General features: G+C 45.5%; 1 protein-coding gene across 1 annotated transcript; it reads right to left on the bottom strand.

The window, feature by feature from the left end:
- Positions 1-17,949: 17,949 nt before the first annotated feature.
- LOC123086398 (WEB family protein At5g55860) lies at positions 17,950-22,491 on the bottom strand. Its single transcript, XM_044508160.1, has 3 exons — positions 22,234-22,491; positions 21,034-21,221; positions 17,950-19,915 (listed from the first exon to the last, which is right to left on the bottom strand). Exons 2-3 carry the CDS (start codon positions 21,190-21,192, stop codon positions 18,164-18,166), a joined length of 1,911 nt encoding a protein of 636 aa, XP_044364095.1. The 5' UTR covers positions 21,193-21,221; positions 22,234-22,491; the 3' UTR covers positions 17,950-18,163.
- Positions 22,492-23,838: the final 1,347 nt, after the last annotated feature.

Below are 23,838 nucleotides of genomic sequence, written 5' to 3'. Positions count from 1 at the left end.
AGAACTACTGCGATTGTGCCCCAGTTGAGCTGGGCTAAGCACCTCAGTAGAGAAAGCTAAAACTGACCGTCATGATGAGGCGAGAGCTGGTCGCTGTTCGAGAGGTTTTCGAGTCCCTAAAGACTTATGCCGCTTAGAGCGAGGAGTCGGCTTTGTCCGGCCTAGGCGTGGATAGCGCCCCGAACTCGGTCTTCCGAACACTAGGGGCTTCGCCGAAATTTAAAATTATAGAATTCTATGGCTAAGTGAGAGTGTTCAAGCATTATAGTCCGATTGCCTTGTTCGTTGTGTTGAGCGCCTCCCTCGAAGGACCCAAGAATGGGAAAAAGAGCGCTCATGTTTATCCCGAACACCCCAGCACTCGTGCCATGGGGGCAGAAGCCGACGACTCGCCATCTCTCAAATTTGATAAACGGCCGCACAGAAGGTAATATTTTAAATTCAAAAAGCATTGCTTAGCGCACATGAACAAGTTTTCAGCGCACAGGACAAAACGAGCGAGTTCACTGAAAAATTACATTCATGGAACATTCATCCGCCACAAGGCGGGCACCCTTCAGAACGCCCTCATAATACATCTCGGGCTTGCGATGCTCCTTGCCCGGCGGTGGCCCGTCCTTCACAAGCTTCTCAGCATCCAGCTTGCCCCAGTGCACCTTCGCACGGGCAAGCGCCCTACGGGCACCCTCGATGCATACGGAGCGCTTGATGACTTCGAGCCTTGGACAGGCCTCCACCAGCCGCCTCACCAGCCCGAAGTAGCTCCCAGGCATGGCCTCTCCAGGCCACAGCCGGACTATGAGGCCCTTCATGGCCTGTTCGGCCACCTTATGGAGCTCGACCAGCTGTTTCAGCTGGTCGCTTAAGGGCACCGGGTGTTCGGCCTCAGCATACTGAGACCAGAACACCTTCTCCGTCGAGCTTCCCTCCTCGGCTCGGTAGAAGGCGGCGGCATCCGACACGCTACGGGGCAAGTCTGCGAATGCTCCTGGAGAGCTCCGGATTCGGGTAAGTGACAAGTAATTCACTTTTACGTGCTTGCTTTGCATAAAGAATGCCTTACCCGCCGCTATCTTTTTTATTGCCTCAACCTCCTGGAGGGCCTTCTGGGCTTCGGCCTTGGCAGACTTGGCATCTTCAATGGCCGCCGCGAGCTCAGACTCTCGCGTCTTCGAGTCAAGCTCCAAACTCTCATGTTTTTTCATGAGAGCCTGGAGCTCTTGCCGCACCTCGCCAACCTGCGTCTCATGCTTCTCCCGCTCGGTGCGCTCCGTGGCCGCCCTCTTTTCGGCCTCGGACAGCGCTTGCTTAAGGGTCGCCACCTCAGTTGTGGCCCCTACAATAGCCGCGTTAATCCTGTCACTTTTTGCAATTGCACCTTTCACATATTTCAATAAGGTATTTCTTACCTTCCTTCTCCTCGAGCTGCTGCTTGGCTAGGCCGAGCTCTTGCTCGGACCGCTCGAGGTTCTGCTTCAGCGTATCCACCTCCGCAGTCAGTGCGGCGGAGGCCAGCAGCGAAGCCTGCATACGCATATTGACTTGATTATGTTAGACTCCTGCGAATGTTATTAGATCCTCTATTCGGCTTTTCTTTCCGAACGCCGAACAGAGCATCAGGGGCTACTGTCTATGCGGTAATATTTTTACATATTCTTTACTTACCTCAAAGCCTGTTAGAAGGCTGGCACAGGCTTCAGTCAGTCCGCTCTTGGCGGACTGAACCTTCTGGATCACCGCACTCATAATAGTGCGGTGCTCCTCGTCGATGGAGGCGCCGTTAAGCGTCTCCAGCAAATTGTCCGGTGCCTCCGGTTGGACGGAGGTCACCGGCTCGGTAGGCTTGCTCCTCTTGGAAGGAGGCTGCCTACCGGAGTCCGGAACCGTTGAAGGTTCCGGTGCAGTGTCCGGCTCAAGGCCGGACTTGGAGCCCTTGGGGGTTCTATCCTCTTTACGCCTGGAGTCCGGGAGGTCGCCTTGCGGTGCCTCCAGGACCACCTCCTCCTGGCTTGGAACCTGTTGGGACGCCACCTCGGCGCCGTCCGTAGGGTGGGGGAGGAAGCCGTCGGAAGCAAATTCACATCCGACGAGTCCAGGGAGCCGCTCGACGACTCGTCGAGCCCGGCCTTGGGCGGACTGCACAATCACGTTCGACGTAAGGAAAAGCTGTGCAATGGGGGAATACTATGAATCACTCTGGTATCCGGATACTTACGATCTCGCCAGGGGCTTGGCCCTGTGTGGCCACTCCTCTTCGCCGTCGTCGGCGTTGGTGGAGTAGTCCGGAGGAGGGGTCTTCCCCCTCTTGGACCCTTCGGCCTCCCCAGTTGGGGCGGCCTTCCTTTTCTTCCCTCCTCCCGCTGGAGGGGAGAGGTCTCTTCTTCCTCCTCCTCGTCTTCGTGGGAGGAGTGCGCCTTGGAGTCATCGGATGATGAATCCGACACCTCCTGGCGCCGGGCACTCTTTCGAGTCCCCGTGGCCTTCTTCTTGGCCTTCTTCTCCGGCACCACATAGGGTGCCGGAACCAGCAGCTTCGCCAAGCGAGCGTCCGCTGGGCCTTCGGGCAAAGGAGCCGGACAGTTGATCTGTCCGGACGTCTCCTGCCAATCCTGTCAAAGGTAAGGGAGCTTAGATCCCGCATGGAGTCAAACTATGAAAAACTAATACCCTGTAAAAGGTAAAAACAGCTTACCGCACGAGCGTGACGCTGCGTGCTGAATCCGCGATCCTCGGTAGCGGATGCGGGGGCCTCGGCGCCCTTGAAAAGCACCTTCCAGGCATCTTCGTACGTCGTGTCGAAGAGCCTGCTCAGAGTTCGGTGCCGCGCCGGGTCGAACTCCCACAGGTTGAAAGCCCATTGTTGACACGGGAGGATCCGGCGGATGAGCATAACCTGGACTACGTTTACAAGTTTGAGCTTCCTGTCCACCAGGGTTTGGACGCATGTTTGGAGTCCGGTCAGCTCTCCTTTTTTACCCCACGACAGGCCCGTCTCTTTCCAGGAGGCGAGCCGCGTAGGGGGTCCGGATCGGAACTCGGGGGCTGCGACCCATTCAGGGTCGCGCGGCTCGGTGATGTAAAACCACCCCGACTGCCACCCCTTTAGGAATTCCACGAAGGATCCCTCGAACCATAGGACGTTGGGCATCTTGCCCACCATGGCGCCTCCGCACTCCGCTTGGGTGCCGCGCACCACCTTCGGCTTGACATTGAAAGTCTTGAGCCATAGGCCGAAATGGGGGCGGATGCGGAAGAAAGCCTCGCACACGACGATAAACGCCGAGATGTTGAGGACAAAGTTCGGGGCCAGATCGTGGAAATCCAGGCCATAGTAGAACATGAGCCCCCGGACAAATGGGTGGAGAGGGAAGCCCAGTCCGCGGAGGAAATGGGGGAGGAACACCACCCTCTCATGGGGCCTAGGGGTGGGGATGAGCTGCCCCTCTTCGGGAAGCCGGTGCGCAATGTCGTTAGACAAGTATCCGGCCTTCCTCAGTCTTTTGATGTGTCCCTCCGTGACGGAGGAGACCATCCACTTGCCTCCCGCTCCGGACATGGCTGGAGAAGGTTGAGGTGGGGTGTGCGGACTTGGGCGCTGGAGCTCGAGTGCGCGGAAATGGATAGGCAAAGGAGGAAGAAGGCGTGGATGAAAAGGTGGATCCTTATCCCCTTATATGGGCGGACGCGACTATGCGCCCCCACCAGCCTGGTAAAACTCGCTTATCTCCCAAGCGCCATAGTCAATGGCGCGGTTGGGTTACCCACACCCGTATTGATGAGAATCCCGGAATAAGGGGACACGATCTCTGCTTTAACAAGACGTGCCAAGGAAACCGCCTCGCTAAACGCGCTGAGGTGGGACAGTAAAACGATTCGAATAAAGACTTGGCCGTGGTGTGATGTCACGCTACGGAATACGTCAGCAGATTAGATTTGTGTAAATATTATTCTCTCTATGGCAATATGTGGAAACTTATTTTGCAGAGCCGGACACTAACTTTGTGTTCAAAATCTTCTATGAAGTACTTGGAGGAGGAACCCGCCTTGCAGTGCCGAAGACAATCTGCGCGCCGGACTCGTCGTCATTGAAGCCTGGTTCAGGGGCTACTGAGGGAGTCCTGGATTAGGGGGTGTCCGGATGGCCGGACTATACCTTCGGCCGGACTCCTGGACTATGAAGATACAAGATTGAAGACTTCGTCCCGTGTCCGGAAGGGACTTTCCTTGGCGTGGAAGGCAAGCTTGGCGATACGGATATGTAGATCTCCTACCATTGTAACTGACTCTGTGTAACCCTAGCCCTCTCTGGTGTCTATATAAACCGGAGAGTTTTAGTCCGTAGGACGAACAACAATCATACCATAGGCTAGCTTCTAGGGTTTAGCCTCTCTGATCTCGTGGTAGATCTACTCTTGTACTACCCATATCATCAATATTAATCAAGCAGGACGTAGGGTTTTACCTCCATCAAGAGGGCCCGAACCTGGGTAAAACATCGTGTCCCCTGCCTCTTGTTACCATCCGACCTAGATGCACAGTTCGGGACCCCCTATCCGAGATCCGTCGGTTTTGACACCGACAGTGACAATCGCCAGGAGTGATGGTGAGGGAGAGGGGATGTCAGGCACCTCGATGTGGAAGAAGCCAAGGCCCTCAATCCCATGCCCGTACATCATCAACTCCTCCGCCATCGGACGGTCGGGGCAAAGGATCGTCGGGTGATCCAGATCCGAGCAGAGGTAGCAGCACTAGGGGCGCGTACATGCCACCTGGGAGTGACCGGAGAGGCCACAGTTGAAGCACTTGACGAGGTCGGAGATGCAGTCATCGGGGAGTAGCGCGGTCGTGGTAGATGCCGCCGGGTCACGAGAGGATCCAATGGCCGGGGGCGCGCCATTGGCACGCCCCAAGCCTCGCTTCTTCTTACGCTTGCCGCCCGGCCGGCCCCGGCCAGCACCATTGCCAGCCAGTGGGAAGCACGGTTCCCCCCATGGTGGCTGATATCGGCGCGCCTGGTCAGTGGAGGTTGGGGGGCGTGCGGGGTAGAGGGCTGGAGGCGGACGGGAGATCGGGGAGGCCACGGCGAGCCGGGGAGCGGCTGGCGTCCCGCCTGCGCACCGGAGAGGGAGGCTGACGGTGCTGGCCGCGCCAACCAGCGGGCGGAGGGGGCGAGCGGGACCGGCCACGGTGGTCAGACCGACCGGGAGAGCGGCGAGAGGGGGACCGGTGAGCGTCGCGGGGGGGAGACCGACGATCTCCGCGGCCGGATAGATGCCGGCGGAGGTCGGCCTCGTGCCGGAGCGCGTCGGGGGAGGGCGGGAGGCGTCACGACGGTCCTCCGTGCGGGAGTCGTCGGGTCGGCGTTCGTCGGCGCGTCGCTTGGGGCGAGGCCCCGCGTCGTTCCAGTCCCTGGGCAATGCCGGCAGGGGGTGGCGACGGGGGAAGGTGGCGAGCGGCGCTGGCGGCGGGGAGGAATCGGGCGAGGGTTAGGGTTGGGACGGGCAGGGACGAACTGGGAGGTCGGGGGAAACCAGCCGGACGGCCATGCAGGCCGTCCCGAACTCGGACCGCGCCAAAGTGGGCCGACCCGTAGGCGGCACCACCCCAGTAGACGGGCCAGCACCCGGCCGAGAGTCCACGAGGCTCACAGCTACGCGGTCCAGCCTGTGATGCGGAGCGGCATCATCTAGGGTTTCCTCCGATGCTGCGACCACCGCCGCGGCCGGCGCCGGCGCCGGCGTAGAAGCAACGGCGAGCCATGGGCGGCGCAAGGGACGGCTGGGGGAGAACCGGAGTGAGGAGGAATCAAACACAACAATGAAAGGGCGGAATGGTGATTTGCGGACGATCACCGGAGGGGCAGCCGGCGGCGAGGGAACGACGAGCACGACGGCGGGCGCGGTGGGGCACTAGGAGCAACGGGCCCGGCCCAGGTCGGACCGCCCCGCGACACCCCACGCCGAAGCGCGGCGGCGGCGAGCGGTCCTGGACCCAGGGGCGTCCCTTTTGTGCGTCGTCGGCAGGAGGGGGAGGGCGGGGCGCCGGCGAGCCGATGGGAGAAAGGACACCCGCGCCGAGGCGAGGCCACCATCACCAGACGAGACGCCGCTCTACGAGCTGGAGGGTCTCGCCGGACGATGGGGCGGCCAGCAGCGGCGTCATCATCCTCCGCAACATCGGCCCAACGCAGCGGCGACACCGCCGCGGCAGGGGCGGAGATGAGCGGGGAGCGGGGGACGCGAGACCCCGGCCAACAGCTCAGGGGCGACGGGGGACAGGGTCGCACCGCCGGCGAGAGGGGTGGAGCCAGCCAGAGGTGCAGGCGGCCGGGCCATGGCCGCGGGCGGCACGTCACCATCGGAGTCGCGGGAGCAGTCCATGGTAGCCATCACGATCTGGTAGATGATGCACATCGATAGGTTTTCTATCCTCAACAGTATGTCTATTCTGCCTGTAGTCTTATAACTTAATACCAATCTATTAATTCATACAACGTATCATGCAGGCAACACTGGCATTACATTAGTCATAGCAGACCTTGCGACCGTTCATATAAGACCTACTGTATCCTGTGCCAGTGAAAACTCCTCCATGGATGAACTCAATGGTGTAAAAATCACTGCCTTCTTCCAAAAGAAAAACACCAATTTTAGCATCCGACAAAGAGCTCTAAGAATTTGCATAAACTGTAACTAAACCTGTGCCTAAAGTACCTAAATTGTATAACATATCCGACCAAAATGATCGACATGGTCATAATACATGTACTTACGAAGCAAATGCGAGAGATTATGGAGGGTGGTTGAATCTTACCGTACGTGGGCACAGGGCCGCCACTGTGTCGTTCAATATGTGACATCGGCGCCATTCACAACGGCATACGATGATGTAGTCGCCGGCTCGCAAAATCCCCCAGGAACAACCGCTTATCGTATCCGCGATCACGTCGATCACCACCCACCGCCGCCAACCATGGTCGTCTTCATCGAGGAATAACATAGAGCGACGAAAGGGTGAAGGCTCAAACTCGTAACATCACACAATCAGCGGGGCAGTTGCAGAATAACGCAACGATGTGATCCAGCTGGACCCACCCACGAGATGACGTGGCACCCGTCTCTACGCCCAGCGTATGCTGAAACGTACGCATGACCATACGTGTACCATAATGGCAAGTATGAGGACCGTTTTGGAGCGACCCACAAGTCGCGGGACTGTTTTGGAGCAGGCCGACGAGTTCTAGGACCGTGCGTGTAATTTACTCCTCAAGAACTCAAGCATACAACTAAAGAGGCAGTAGTTCCTGGATATTGTTTATATCTAGTGGCCAAAAACTTTCTTTCGTGACTACCATCACCCCACCTGACCCCCTTGATCACATATGTAGATGTGTCCATATTCAAACTAACAATCCCAACAGTTGGAGGTCTCCACACAGCCCATCATGGTAAAGGACCATTCTCCTTTGCTAGAATATCAAGAGATCTGGTCATCTCCTTAACGAGCCCCATTGAGCGAATGAGTTGGTACCAGACCTCTCTGTGCACATATTTATTTCTGCTATTCCATACTGCCCACATCGTCGAAACCACAATTGTTGTACTCTCTTTAGACATATATTGAGAATCCAAAATATGTCTAGTCCAAGTTCCTGGAATCAGATTAGGTTATCTAATTCCAAAAAACCTCTCTCCCTCGTCCCAATATGTCTTGGCATGGACGTAGTGCACCAATGCATGCTGCATAACAGGCAAGTAGCATCTTCATTCGCATGTCTCTGGTGTAATTTTGAATTAGCAAGTAGGAAACCTTTTGACAACCGCCACCAGAATACTCGTATCTTGGGTTGCACCCTGAGCTTCCACAAAGATCTCTAAACTCCCCTCTCCACCCGAAGAACTCCCAGGAACATCATGAGAACTGCATTGTCGCTCCTTCACCTTTCTGTATGCTAAACGAACAGTTAGAGGCAGCACAAACGGCTACCCTAAAAAAATTTCGGACTTCAAAAAATTTCCGAAAATTAAAAAATGAGAATTTTGAAATAAAATTTTTGTGGATTCAGTAAATGTTTGTGATTTTTAAAAAATGTTCACATATACAAAAAATATTCACAATTTTGTAAACAAATGTTTCATAAATCAAAAAATGTTCATGATTTTTTTAAGTTTTTGTATTAATTTTTTTTAATGAAATTGAACAAATTTCGCCAATTCAAAAAATATACATGAATTGAAAAATATCAAAAAAAATCAAAGACCGTTCGTGACTTACAAAATAGTTTGTTGATTCAAAAAATGGTCATGCATTTTAAAAAATGTTTGCTAAATCAAAAAAATATTCCTGAATATCAAAAATTGTTCCACAAAACAATTTACAAAAAAAGTTTGTCGATTTTAGAAATGTTCGCCTGTTTAAGAAAAATATTTTAAAAAATGTTTACAGTCTTAAAGAAATGTTGGAAAATAGTATAAAATGTTCACGATTTTAGAAAATGTATAAAAATCTGTAAAAACGTTCATGAATTTGAGAAATGTTCATGATTTCAGGTATGTTCACGAGTTTAAAAAGTGTTCATGATTTTTTAAAAATTGTTCACGATTTCACGAAAATGAGAGTGATAGTGTATCTTAGTGATGCAGCAAAATGTGGTCACACCCATTGGAGATTTTTTTTTCTCCCCTTGCAACACACAGGCCGTTTTGCTACTAAGTTCCATGTAATAAAACCCTAAAAACCGCTCAAAAAAACCCCACCAATGCCTCTTATAAGTGATAAAAAACGTTTCACACAAGGGAATCCCTGATTGGGCCGGCAGGCAGTAGGAATCTTCTATACTGCGCTCTACATGCTGGGAGAAGACACAATGCACCTGTTTGGGCCGCCCATGTCCAGGCGGCCTGTTTTTTAAGTTTCTTTTTTTCTACTTTAAAAAGTTTCGAAAAATAAGAAAATGAGAATTTTGAAACAAAATATTTAATAATTCATAAATTTTTGTCGACTCAGAAAATTTTCGTGATTTTTTAAAAAAAGTTCACATATTCAAAAAGTATTCGGAATTTTGAAAACAAATGTTAGGGAAATCAAAAAATATTCATGATTTTCTTTTAAATAACATGTATAGAAAAGTTAATGAAATTAAACAAAATTTTGCCAATCCAAAAAATGTTCATGAATTGAAAATATCCTAAAAATTTTATTCGTGACTTAGAAAATAGTTTATTGATTCATAAAGTGTGCTCTGATTCAAAAAATGATCATGCATTTCATAAAATTGTCCCATCAATTTTAAAACGAATGATCGTCGATTCGAGAAATATTTGCCTATTCAAGAAAAATATTTTAGAAAATGTTTGGAACTTTAAAAAATGTTTACAAATAGTATATAATGTCATGAATTCAATTTTGTTCAATGATTTTAGGAATGTTCGAGAACCTGTAAAAACGTTCATGAATTTAAATAATGTTCACGATTTCAGATATGTTCACAAGTTTATAAAATGTTCATGATTTTTAAAAATTGTTCATGATTTCACGAAAATGAGGGTGATAGTTTATCTTGGTGATGCAGCAAAATGTGGTCATGACAATTGAAGATTATGATTTTTTTTCTACCGTTGCAACCCTACGGGCCGTTTTGCTTGTAAGTTCTGCATAAAAAAAACCTAAAACCCGCTAAAAAAACCTAAAAATGGTTTAAAAAAAAGAAGAGGAAGTGGGAAGGCCACGATGGCGCCGCCGCGCGGCTGCCAAACATTCGTGCCATCAATGACCTCCATCTCACCTTCGACCTCCCTTCGTTCTACAGCACGCCTGTTATCATCGGTGCTGTAGCTAGCTTACTTAGTGTTGCTTGTTTCAGGGGCTCTGTCAGAACTGCTCACAGGGTGTGCACCATGGGCAACAATGGTTTCTGGATTTTGACGGTGGAGAATTGGTTCCGGTGCGGCTGTCCGGACACCACCGCGCCCACCGCGCCGTTGAGCAGCTGAATCCGGAGAGGCGACGGGGATAGAGCAGAGTCCTGTGTCCCTTGCAGCCACAGTTTGGAGCATGGCGATGCCTCAAAGCCTCTCACGGTCTCACGTCTGGTACTTGTACTTCCACCTTTGCCTAAAATCGCCGCGTCTGTTGATTTATTAGTAGTAGAGCACTTGAAAAAGGTCTTCACATGCTGTTTTCTAATGGTCTGATTTCTTAACTGGGATCTGGGTAGAGGCCCTTTTGCTCTGGAAAAATGAGTACTCTGGAGATAATGAATTAATGATGCGTTGATGCTAAAGGGCCTGAAGGGATCGTGTGAAGAGCACCTGCTGAGACTCTTCTGAAGGGTATTTACCTCTCCCTTTCAATGCCTTACCGAGCCTTGCTCAGGTGATCCCTCGTCACTGTTTGAGTTTTTTATTTGCTTGACAAAATTTAATGAGACGTTTTGGACAGCTGACATTGAATTGTTTTGGACATTGTCTGAATTGTCTAAACGTGTTATAAAAGTGAACAGATGGAGTAGTATTTTTTAAAAAACAAATTAAGGTAAGAATGTTTCTCTTCCACTGCTCGGACAGTTCGGTGTGTATTTTTAGTGACAGATATCAAATCTGGTATCAATGAATTGAAGACTCTACTCAAAAGTTTTGAGAGAAGAATTTGACACAACGTCAAACAAAGTTAAAAAAAACTTTCCAACTGAGTGGGAAAATAAATCCCTCACCTTACAAACTCTCGAGTGCGAGTAAATATGTGGAGAGAAGGTTTTAGTTTGTACTAAAAAAGTTGTAGACCATTCTTTTTGAGATTTCTACACTGACTTGAATTATTTTCATGGGATAACTTTATTTGTTCTCTCCCCTTGACTTTATCAATACTTTATTCATGTCTTGTGATTTCTGTACTCGTGCTGACATAGTTACAACTCTGGAAGCTTATTTTGAGGAGCTTTTTTATGGTACCCTATACTGCTATAGATGGAAGTGAGTAGTATACAATCATCCACCGTTGATTTCGTGAGGGTAGTCTCGTAATGCTAGCCCATCAGGAATTGATCTCTTGCCCCGGTTGTGTTGTCGCCCCGTTCCCCGCCGCCCACCCGACGACTAGCCGGCTTCGCCGTCGTTGAACTCGTCGTCCCGGCTCGCCCTCGCCACTGCCCCTCGCCTGCGTGCTTGTCACTGCCCATAAAAAAAGTACAGATCGCAGCCTTTCCCACCTCCTCTGTCTTTGGGACATAGCTCCGGTGCTGTAAAGGCACCTGCCTTTGGATCTTTGACATGTGGGCCTCACCATGCACACAAAGACAGGTGCCTTAAGGCATTGAAGTGCAATCCTTGTCTTTGGTAGTGGTACCATGGTAGTTAATCACGCATCTTCTGGTTGATGAAGATGATGTATTTTTGGTTGATTGATGGAGTCCGTCGATTGATGGCTTCTAAAATACTATGTCTAATTTCCCGAGCTAGCCAGCGCCCAAAGGTCGCGAGGCGGCCCCGCTGAAGAAGAGGAGCTCGTCAAAATCAGATGATTGTGCCATACCGCCGAGCGTGGTCCACGAGCATGGCCGAGGAAGGGACGCAGACGAAGACGAGATGCAGCGGCGGACGCCAGCAGAGAGGAAGGGGAGGAGAGGAGGCCTCGTTGAAGAAGACGATGCGGGTGCACGGGGCGGTCAGCGGCATATCAGCATCAGTCCATGAGCATGGTCGGCAATATGGAGGCGACGAGGCGGCCGCTGAAATCCTAGCCGACAGGCGGGTGCTTACGGTCGAGCGGGATAAGTGAAGAGAATGGGTTGGTTCAGTTGTGAGGGCATGTACAATGGTTGATAAGACGGTCTTATCTTAAGTCTTGCATGTAATTTAGAGATGACAAATAAAATTGTCTAAATGGGTCATCTCTTAGCCTTATCTTCAATAACTAGCTATTCCTAAAAACATGGTGAGACATATTATGCTAAGAGATCATCTCTTGTCTTCTCTTAAGAGAAGACAAGCCTTTTCTTATGAGTTCTATTTCCTTCAACTCATCATTTATCCTACGTGGCACTCCTAAGATAGCACCATTGTACAAGCCCTGGGGCGGGCTGAATTTTCTCTCTTCCCAAATCACCCTCAAGCAAGTATACTACTGCATACCGCTGGCGATGGTACTGGCCCAGTTGAGCAGTATGGATCGATCGTCACCCTTAGATTTCGAGAATAGACAGCCCATATATATCACATGGTACAGTAAAAGAGCTCTTGAGGAGATATAAAGGATAGTTGTGATTTCTTTGATGTGGAACAAGACATCACCGAATCAAGCAACAAATATTAGAGAGCGGCACTGGGAATAATATTCTCTTCATGTTATTGACCCATACAAAATAGAAAATGCTTCTAATTACTACTAACTAAATAAACGTTAACGTCAACTATGGCAACATCCATGTACTCTTCCAGTCTTCCTGTCTTCCTTGACAGCTCCATTGGTGCTTGAAGAATTTTGTTTGAGATAGTGGCCAAGAAAACATGTTCCAAATTATTTCGACTGTGTACAACCAATGTAAGGTACCACTGCTTACTGAAGTCACAAACGATAAAACAAAATTGAGATTTAATAAACATTTCTTTACTTCTATATTATATTTTTGTATGTCTTATATCCTCTTTTTTTTGCGGGTTTATAAATCCTCTCATACATAGTCACACATACCAACGGGTGCGGCAACGTGCATTTTCATGATCTAGTATTCTCTTATTACTCCTTCCATCCCCAAATACATGTCATATAAACTGAGTCAAAAAGTCAATGCTTTCAATGTTTGACCAAGCGCATATATACAAAAATATAAAGATATACAATACCAAATCAATATCAATATATCTATCACTAGATATATATTCATAATGTATTTATTCAATATTATAATTGTTAACCATTTCATCTATATTTGGTCAAAAATATAAAGTATTGACTTTATTACTCGGTTTATACGCCATGCATTTGGGAACGGCGGTAGTAACTACTTTGGCTGGTCTTGTAGGAGAACAACCATGTAGGACTTGCTGGTATATGGGAAGAACTTTGATTGTGGGATGTTCTAGTGCATTAGCGGAGCTACATGCAGCTGCTTGAGGGGTGGGTTGGGGGGGGGGAGCATCGCCCCCTGCCCCTCCTAGTCGTAGTATGATCATTATAAAAAACTTTTTTTGTAGAGACTTAGATCAAGGGAAAATGAACATAAATGTTATCAATTCCCATTTAATAAATACTATATTTTTGACTACCTTGCATTTTGTTTGATGTATTTTAGGTAGTGTGAGCTTTCATATCCCCTCTCGTAGGCAAATATCAACTCATGTTTCGTTCTCCTAACCTTTCAACTCTTTCTTATCCAGTTTAGTAATAACCCTTCCTTTTTCATCTTTCAAAACATAGAAGATGGAAAGAACTACAATCTAGTGATGTATGTTAAATCAGCAGAATGTGCCGAATTGGCAATTTCACTAGCAAGCTCAGATGGGTTGCAGAAGTTGGCTTCACTTACTGTAGTGTTAGTATCATTTTTCTCAATATTTGATCATGACATGGACGATAATATTTCCTTTGGCTTAAAGGGTTTTGTTTTTTAGAGTTGTTGGCACTTCCGACTGGACAAAAGTGGAGCGAAAATTGACCGCTAAAGAAACAAACAGAATCTCAAGACTTCAGATAACATCTAACAAGAATGAAGTTGTATGGTTTGATCAAGTATCACCATTGCCTTCAAACACATCCAGAGGATAAAATTATACATTAATACTCTTCATATTGATAATGACAAGAACTAAATGCAGGTAGAGATCCAAGGCTTTAGAATACTGAACTATACATCAATTGAAGAGCAAAACTACGAACACAAGCATTGTTGCCGGAAGCATGATGGGTTTCATGGGTCTAGACGTAAGTCATAATAATATTGACAAGCCAGAGAAAATGATTTTCCATGATATACGTGATCAGAACTGTTACAATAGATTAAGATCTCAGCTTGAGAATCTAATATATGATGATGCATATACACGGATATATACGGACACAGTTAGCTCTAACCAACTAACTAACATGACTTGATTGTTCAACTTTCTCCTACAAACTCAGCATGTGCAAAGGTTGGGGGGGGGCATTGCCCCCTGCCTCCCCCTAGCCATAGTATAATCATTGAAAAACTTCTTTGTAGAGGTTAGATCAAGGGAAGATGAACGTAAGCATTATCAGTTCCCGTTTAAGAATTATTATTATTGACTTCCTTGCATTTTGCTTGATGTATTTTAGGTAGTGTCAGCTTTCATATCCCCTCGCAGGCAAATATCAATTGCATGTTTCCTTCTCCTAGCCTTTCAACTCTTTCTTATCCAGTTTACTAATGACCCTTCCCTTTTCATCTTTCAGAACGTAGAAGATAGAAAGACCTCCAATCTCGTGATGTATGTTAAATCAACAGAAGGTGCCGAACTGACAGTTTCACTAGCAAGCTCTGATGTGTAGCATAAGTTGGCTTCACTTAGTCTAGTGTTAGTATAATTTTTCAAAATATTTGGTCATGACAAGGACGAAAATATTTCCATTGGCTTAAAGGATTTGTTGTTTCAGAGTTGCAGGCACTTCTAACTGGACAAAAGTGGAGCAAAAATTGGCCGCTAATGAAATAAAAAGAAACTCAAGACATTAGAAAACTTTTAACAAGAAGCGAATTGTATGGTTTGATCAAGTATCACTATTTCCTTCATAAACGATTCTGGGGATAAAATTATACATTAATATTCCTGGTATTGATATTGACAAGAGCTAAAAACAGGTAGAGATCCAAGGCTTTAGAATACTAAACTATACATCAGTTGAAGAGCAAAAATGTAAACACAAGCACTATTGCGGGAAGCATGATGGGTTTCATGGGTCTAGCATAATAATTGACAAGTCAAAGACAATGATTTGTCGTGTAATCCCCGAGGGGTTCTCCGTATATTTACGACGAGGAAGCAATACATGGTCATGACTGATACAATAGATTACAAGATCTCAACTATATGGACACAGATAGCTCTAACTTACTAACTAATTTGACTCGATTTTTTAACATTCCCCTGCAAACTCAGCATGTGCAAATGTTGAGGGGGTGGCATTGCCCCTGCCTCTCCCTAGCCGTAGTATAATCATTGAAAAAACTTTTTTGTAGAGGCTTAGACCATGGGAAGATGAACATAAGTATTATCGATTCCTGTTTAACAATTATTATTTTGGCTTCCTTGTGTTTTGTTTGATATAGTTTAGGTAGTTTGAGCTTCAATATCCCCTCACAAGCAAATATCAACTGCATGTTTTGTTCTCCTAACCTTTCGACTCTTTATTATCTTGTTTAGTAATAACTTCAGGCTTTTCATTTTTCAGAACATAGAAGATGGAAAGACCTACAATCTAGTTATTTATGTTAATCAGCGGTAGCTGTAGAATTGATAACTGCACTAGCAAGCTCTAATGGGTCGCAGAAGCTAGCTTGAGTTACTTGTATTGTTGGTATCATCTTTCTAAATATATTTTTCAGGTTGATGACAATATTTCCATTAGTTTAAAGGATTTTGTTGTTTTAGAGTTCTTGGCAATTCCAAGTGGACAAAAGTGGAGCAAAAATTGATTGCTAAAGGAACAAACTAAACTTCAAAACTTCAGATAGCATCTAAAAAGAAGGGATTTAATGGTTTGATCAAGAATCACTATTGCTTTCAGACACGCTCAGGGATAAAATTATACATTAATATTCTTGATATTGATACTGAGAAGAGCTAAAAGAAGGTAGAGATCCAAGGCTTTAGAATACTGAACTATACATCAATTGAAGAGCAAAATTTTGAACACAAGCACTAACATAATGTAGAATATTTCACCTAGCATTAGGAAAAATATTTTGCTGCTAGAAGTATGATGGGTATCATGGGTCTAGACAGATGTCATAATAATATTGACAAGTCAGAGACAATGATTTGCCATGATAATCCTAGAGGGGATCTCAGTGTATTTATAGTAATGAAGCGATACATGATCACAACTGTTATAATGGATGACAAGTGTAGGATCGAGAGTATATTGACGAGGTCCTGTATCAGGGGTGGCTAACGCCAAGGAGCCCGGCCTCATCAACCACAAGGAGGCCTACGGGCCCACGACGTAGCGCCAACGCTGAGGGGCCAGATGACCTTCTTGACACCCAAGACTAGAGGGCGGCGACGCCCCCATATCGCATCCAACATATGAACCCCAAGACCTCTCTTGTCTATATAAAGGGAGGTCTAGGGTTCCTCTTGATCATCTTGTTAGGAATATGCAACTTATATTCCCATGAGGCAAGTGACATGGTTAAGACCATATTTCAGAACAATTGCCTTCTTGGCCTCACGGTTTTCCCCTTAGCCTCAGCATGGGCCCTCTTCAGAAGCCCTCTTAGCCGCCTTGTCCTCAAGGCGGTACTTGAGAGGCATCTTAAACAGGTTCGTGGCTGCAACAAGCGATTCATATCAGAGATTTGTAACAATGTTTTTGCAGAAACTAATATGAATTCAACTTAAACAGTCAACTACTTATTGGCTGATTTTCTTGCTGACCCTTTCCATGTTGTACCCATGACTTAACCAACCATCTAAGCAAGGAACTTCTTTATATTATTGGTCGCCGCCACCGAAATAACAACCAATGTTTTAGCATGTCATTTATTTACCAAGCAAAACCACAACAGCTTAATCACCCAAGAGCAGGAGCGTAACATAGTTTTCAACTGGCAGTGATTTTCCCGCTACCGCAAGCCTCTGCCTATAGCTTTAAACTGAACCAACAAGTTATCATGTCATTTATTTACGAAGTAATGCTTAGAAGACTAATTTCCCGAGGGCAAGAATCCAATATACTTTCAGAATGTCATTTTAGATTATCTTTTCTAGTACCAATTCTGAACACAGCACAACAGTTTAGCTCCTACTCCCTCTGTTCCTAAATATAAGTCTTTATAGAGATTTCATGAAATCTCTACAAAGACTTATATTTAGGAACAGAGGGAGTATTATTTAAGCTCACAGTATTTAAACCGAGAATTGCTCGCATGTCATGATTTATTTATTTTTTGTAGTCGTAATCCCAGTAGTACGCATTTAGGAATATCATAGTTAAAGCTAAAGAGGAATCGTCCTAGCATAATTTACATTTCAGAAGCTTACAGCAATAATGCAAATACAGATGGTTGAGACATAATTTTGTAGCAAAACACATGTCAGAGATACAATAGATTACATGTGAAGGCGCCCAGTTAAAATTATGTCTCAACCATATGAATCTCAACACCAAATAACAATTGGAATCTGGACTGATAGGTCGCTTCCCCCATTTGATTTTTGCCTGACATACAAACATAAAACTAACTAATTCATTCTTTATTTCCAAAGAAGAGGTGATATAACCAGGTACACATGAGATCAAACAATTCTCCTTCAGCAACACGTGAGATCTAACCAGGTACTAAAGAATCAGTACACAAGCTAATTGTCACTGAGCACTTGACTGGCTTTAGCAAGCTTGCTGTTTAATCCAAATATCACCTCTACATAATGTGGTTGTGGAAATACAATTATCATCTCACCTTCATCTTTTCCTCACCAGTAAAGGTCATCATTTGTTGAACCTGGCAAATGCTTCTTTTTTTCTTCTTCTAAATTTCAGGTCTGAACACCAAATCCGATTCTCCAATGTTAATCTGCAAGCAAATCATTATAGTTTTCACAGAAGCGACATGGAATTAATTACACGGAAAATTTGGATATGCGGCAGTAATTAAGTGAAGAAAGCAAACAAATTTTTTAACCAAATTCTTGCCACAATAGCACTCAGGAAACCAACCAGACCGAGGGATCTATCAGAATATGAACCAACATGTTGTCACTCCATACCATACCATTGAAAAGCATCAATAAGGTGTGGTTTGATTTGGACTTTTAGAAACAGTAGATTACCACCAAAAAGTACAGACATACATATACAACATGAACATGGGTACGCGGCAAAAGTTAGGAGTTCAGCACATTACAAAGGTACAACACTACTAGAAATATACTCGTACAAATGAACATGTGTTAAAAGTTTGAATTTGCAAGTAAGAGCCTGGGACATATTATGAGTGGGAACTGCCATCGGCATTGTTCTTCTTCTTATGGTGGAACATTCCTGTGATGCTGGGCAGCATGAAGCTCTTCCGCAATACAGCTTTGCTGTTCTTCTGATGACCGTTGCTCTTCTCATTGGCTTTTGCGGCAGAAGCCTTGTGAGATGGAGCGTCTGCCAGTGATGTCGCTCCCACCGGAGGCACGTAGGTCTCGGCGTTTTTGTTTTGTTCTTCCTTCTCTCGCCACCTCTTGAGCTCACTTTCGACCGCCTTGTTTGCTGCTTCTGCTGTCTCTGCCTTCTTTAGCGCCTCCTCTGTTGCCAGTTCCATGTCCTCCATCTCCTTGCGGGCAGCTTCCAGTTTCTTGATCGCCTCATTCTCGCTGGCTCTAACAGCGTCCACCTGGGCCATAGCAGCCGCGACCTTCATCTCTGCCAGCTTCTCCGTCTGCTCTACCTTTCGGCTTAGAGATTCGAACTCCTCCTTTGAGATCGTGATGTTTGCACCTGGCTCGGATATTGAGGCGCGGACAGCACTTGCCTTTTCTGATAGTTGCTTGATCTGATCAAGAGCCCTTGTTTCAGCAGCTTTTGCTACTTCTGCTTCCTTCAAAGAGGACTGCAACTTTTGCTCTGCTTCCACTAATGAAGCACGTGCTGCTTCAGCTTCTTCTCTTAACTCGGCTGCACGCTTTTGCATCACCTCAGCTTCCTGAAGAGCATTTTTTGACTCAGAAGACAACTGCTCGAGGGCCAACATCAGGTCATCAGAAGCTAATGTTGCATCTGATTCTGTGGCTACTGCAGTCTCAAGATCAGATTTACACTTCTGGAGCTTAACATGGAGGTCCCCTACAATAGATTCAATTTCTGCATCCTTATGTTTCAGCTGACTGTGTTCCTCCTTTACAGCCTGTAACTCCAGCCTCAACGATTCAACTAAACTGCTAAGAGAAGTTTGCTCTTGTGCAACTTTCTGCAACGTTTCTTTAGCATCATCCAACTCTGTGCTGACAGCAGAAACAGACTCCAAATCTCTATCTCTTGCATCTTCGATCTTCTTCTGCAAAGATGCAATCTCAGAATAAGTCTCATCGAGTTTCTCTTGGAGACCCTTGAAAGCTACAGGATCAAAATCATTTCTCAAATTTGACAATTTTCTCTGAGCTTCTTCCAGAGATTCTTTACAGGTTCTCCTGGCAACATCCTTCTCAGCAAGGATGTTTGCCTCCTCTTCACGTGCTTGCTCTGTGGCTGCCTTAGCATGCATAAGTGACTCTTGAACCATTGCAATCTCGGTACGGAGTTGAGATGCCTTTTCCTTGTTTGATTCAGAAGACTGCACAGACTCTGCTTCCTGCTGGGCAGCAAGTAACTTAGCATCCAGTGAGGTTTCAAAATCCTTTCTCATTTTTCTAAGCTCCTGCTTTGCTGCATCAAGATCTGCCAAAGCAATAGCATACTGTTCCCTCGCATTGTCTAGCTCCTGCTTCAAAGGACCATCCTTCCCAACGGCTTCACTAGAGCTGCCACCTTCGAGCTCCTTCGTTCGAATATTTGCATTTTCTGTTACCCGGATATTCAGTTCTTTTGACTTGTTGACTGCATCAAGCTTATTTGTTAGATCCACAACGCTTTTTTTAGCCCTCTCCAGCTCAGAGAGGGCTTGGAGTCTGGTAGTCTCAGCATTACTCAGTTGTTCCTTGTATTTATCCAACTCTTTCTGAGCCAAGTGCAGTTCTGTCTCCTTAGCCAACACCCTCTACCACAGACAAAATTTAAATATACAAAGGATCAGCATAATAATATGGTACCAAAATACAAGCTAAATCCAAGTGAACTAAAACTGATTGATCCTACAAGGGTTATGTACCATCATGTGTAATACAGAAAGCAAGATACGTGAGAACCCTCCTACAGTGGAGACGACTTCCTCTGCTGGTGGAAGCGCCATGGGCTCCACCCTAACCGTCCTAAGCAGGGGGGGGCCTGTCGTCGTTGATTATGCTCACAGCATGGTGCAGCTTAGTGGATCTGGAAGCAGCGCAACACTGCCGTCTAAAATGGGGAAAGGCCATTGCCTTGCTGCTTGACACCATCTGCGTGGAAGCATGTCTGTGGGCTAAAGCATGAGCGATTGCCCTTCAGGTGTCACTGCCGGCTGTGATTAGCGCTAGGGACGTGTGCGTTGTGGTTGTACTTGGTCCACTCTTAGGCTTGCAAAAAACTTTTTCTTCTATCAAATGCATCGAGACCAAAATTCTCTACCAAGATACTAAACTTTGTGCTTTACTAAGATAAAGGATGTGTCGATAGGATAAATAATTTTCAGGTACAACTAAAGGTTTCATGGCACATCATGTCTAGTACAGAAGTTTCTCTTAAGACAAACTGTGACAGCTGCCAAAAATGTCCAAACATACCACAGATATTAGTAATCAAGAACAAAAGACAGTTTCTACAAATACAATATTCTGATATACATGTAAAATCACTTTCCCTTGTGTCTAAAAGTGGATGTTGCAACCTCTATAATAGCTGAGTGCTTTCTGAAACTGAACTACAGGCAATAATCTATAAACGTTTATGCAAATGTCAAATGAACATTGGGAAGGCGACAAAAGAAAAGTAAACGGTACGCTACAATCTGATGACTTCACTGTTGATACAGAGTATGATCTACACATCTGATCACAGAAACCCCTATTTATGCTTAGGTTGGCAATTCAAGCACTAATATAGCTTTTCATCAATGATACCCGCACTCGATTATTATTCTTAGATAGCTGCAGTTGCACACAATGTATACAAAAAATTCTGCATGCAGGCCTATCATATAATTACGTATTAAAGCCACAATTTTCTGCTAAAAAATAGTACCTCTGCTTGTGGGGCCTGTGCCTTTCTGGTGGCGGATCTTTCAGAGGAAAACCGGACCTCGCCAAACAAACTTACTGCAGCTTTAACAGATTCAAAAGGAGCCCTTGTATCTATTTCTCCAATCTCCGTCTTTTCTGAATCAGCGTGTGGTGTCCCCATAATCCCGTTGCCACAATAATGTATGCAGCCTGTGACAGAAAATAATTGCAGTTACATCAAGTTATATGCAATAAAATGGATCTGTTTTACAAAGGGGTCCAGTAGATTCTCTGATGACCAGAAATAACCTATGATCTAGCAGCTAAATACAGTGCTGATGATTAGTTTTACGATATTCAAGGGATTAAAAACCCTAAGTATGTTTATGAGGTTACTGAATTTGTCAACAATCTCATTGGAAACAACCACAGCTTTCCTAAAAATAAACCACAGTACATTTATCCCTTTTTTCTTAGATCAACCCCACTGATCACACTCCCTGCACTAGCAATTTCATTACCAAAACACCATTGCTCCCTGATATGTAACTCTTATACAACACCATCTGCCCTCTTAATCTCTTATTCCCCCTACCACACTGTCTCCAGCCCCCTCGTTCGCCTCCACTTGATATAATGCTCATTAAAATCATGAGCTGATAAATGTGATCCAGCTTTTTGCAATGCTGAATACCACCAAATAGTAAAGGGTTGCAGCAATAAGTTCAAAGCGATACTTTCGCCATCCATGACAAAGGTTCTCATCAGACACTAAAATAGATACCAGGTTCCTAAACTACAATGATGGTAACAAGGAATCAGCAACAGAAATGTGGCCGTCAATTCCCCAGATAAATTATTACCCAAATTATTAAAACAGAGAATCCAGCAAAAATGCATATGCAGCCTGCACCTTGAGCTAGTAGTCCAGAAATTTCTCGTGAACACTAAACCATACAACATGCTAGGTATGTTCCTCAAAATTTGTCGCGAATCCAGCAAATTCACAAAAATAATACTACGATAATTTCCTCGAGGACGTCGCTAGGTAATTGCAGGCTCGCCGCTACACAACAAACCAATCGTCGCGATCCAGCACGTAGCTGCCACAAAATTCACGGCCGTGTGTGTATTTCCGCCACGCCCACCACGCGACGACGATCAGGTGATGGGAGAAAAAGTATTGAAGCGAGAGGATTGGCCAATGCAGGAGGAAGGGTACCTGACGCGGCGGTGGCGGTCGGAGGAGCGGTCTGACCAAATTCGAAGAGGGTGCGGCGCTGGAGGTCCTGCTGCGCCGAGGCCGAGGACGAGGAAGATGGTGCCAGCCGGCCGGAGAGCGAGGTGGCGGTGGCGCGGAGGGGGGAGAAGAGATCAGGTCGTCGTCGGAGGGGAGAGACGACGGGAGCGAGGGAATGGAGGAAAGGAGAAAGGTGGGTGGTGCGGTGGCGGGTTTCACGGGGCGTCCGCTCCTGTCTTGATATATTGCAAGGAAGCCCCTACGGCGGCTCTGCTTTCCAAGGGGCCCTCTCCTAATTTACGACGTGCAATATGACATAGGCGCAACTGGGCTGGGCCTCACGAAACTGAATGCACGCTCAGTTTCTCAGATCTTATTCCGCGCCTTAAGCGCCAGTTATTGAGCTTTCATTAACTGGCGCACACTCTCCCAGCACTAGCTGACGAATAGGCCGGCCCATGTAGAGTTTTTTTTCCACTGTTTTTTTCCACGCGGTTTTCCTGGGCCTTTTTTCTAGCGGTTTTTCCTGAAAACGCGTTTTACTCGTTTTTTCTATTTTTCTATTTTTCTTTCTTTTTCCTTTTTAGTTTTTATTTTATTTTTTCTTTTCAAATGCGTGAAGTTTCTTCAAATTCAAAACTTTTTTGCAAATCTGTGAAATTTTTCGAATTTTCGCGAATTTTTTATAATTTTATAAACTTTCCATTTTGCAAACTTTTCAAAATTACGTAGTTTTTTAAATAGTGAAAAATCAAATTCATGATTGTTTTCAAAATTTATATTTTTCTACTTTTTGTTAGAAAATCAAATCCCTGTAATTATTTCTAGTTTTTTTGATTTTTTTTCAAATTACGATCTTTTTCCAAATATTTTTGAACTTTTTTGTTAGATTCATGAACTTTTTTTCAATTTATAAACTCCAAGGCTTGAACTTTTTTCAAATTCATGAATTTTCTCAAACTTGAGAAAAAATCCAACTTTGTAGAACTTTTAAAAATATATATTTTTTTCACTTTTTATGAACATTTTCCTTTTACAAAATTGTCAATGGTCTACGTTTCTTAGTCAACGGTCTACTTTCTTAGTCAACGATCGATGGTCCACCAGTTAAACAATCTTTTAAAATGCATATGGACAGGCCGAAATACTCGCGCATGAGAGCACCTTTACCTTAGTTAGCGCCAAAGGCACCAATTAGGAGTCCTCTCTCGGTCCCTCAAAAAAAAGGAGTCCTCTCTCAGTTTCCCATTTGAAAACCTTTTGAATTCTCAAAAAAAAAATGAAAGCATTTTGTTAATTTCGACGCTGACAACATCGTTAAGTATGCTACTTCATTCGTTTGCTGTGGAGATAATTCAGCAAATGGACTCTTATCTAGGACTAAAGTTGCATTGATTTCTCGATGCAACCAGCTGTCAATGGACTTTGCCGAAATATTGTTTAAACACTATCTCCAGAAAGCTAATCAAGTAGCAGATGAGTTAGCTAAGCATTCTTTTAGAGTTAGACCTTCGAGTTCTTGGGATGATGTAATCCCTAACTTTGTTTCTCATTTACTTGTAAACAACATGGTCATCGTATAAGGAA

Source organism: Triticum aestivum, chromosome 4A (assembly GCF_018294505.1).
Source record: "Triticum aestivum cultivar Chinese Spring chromosome 4A, IWGSC CS RefSeq v2.1, whole genome shotgun sequence".
NCBI lineage: Eukaryota > Viridiplantae > Streptophyta > Magnoliopsida > Poales > Poaceae > Triticum > Triticum aestivum.
This window is presented reverse-complemented; position numbering and strand designations above follow the sequence as displayed.

Bases quoted from the DNA above. Each gene is read 5' to 3' on its own strand.
- LOC123086398 (XM_044508160.1), bottom strand. From the start codon at position 21,192: ATGGGGACACCACACGCTGATTCAGAAAAGACGGAGATTGGAGAAATA. The intron at 19,916-21,033 runs GTACTATTTTTT...TGTCTGTGGTAG, and splicing joins CACAGGCCCCACAAGCAGAG to AGGGTGTTGGCTAAGGAGAC.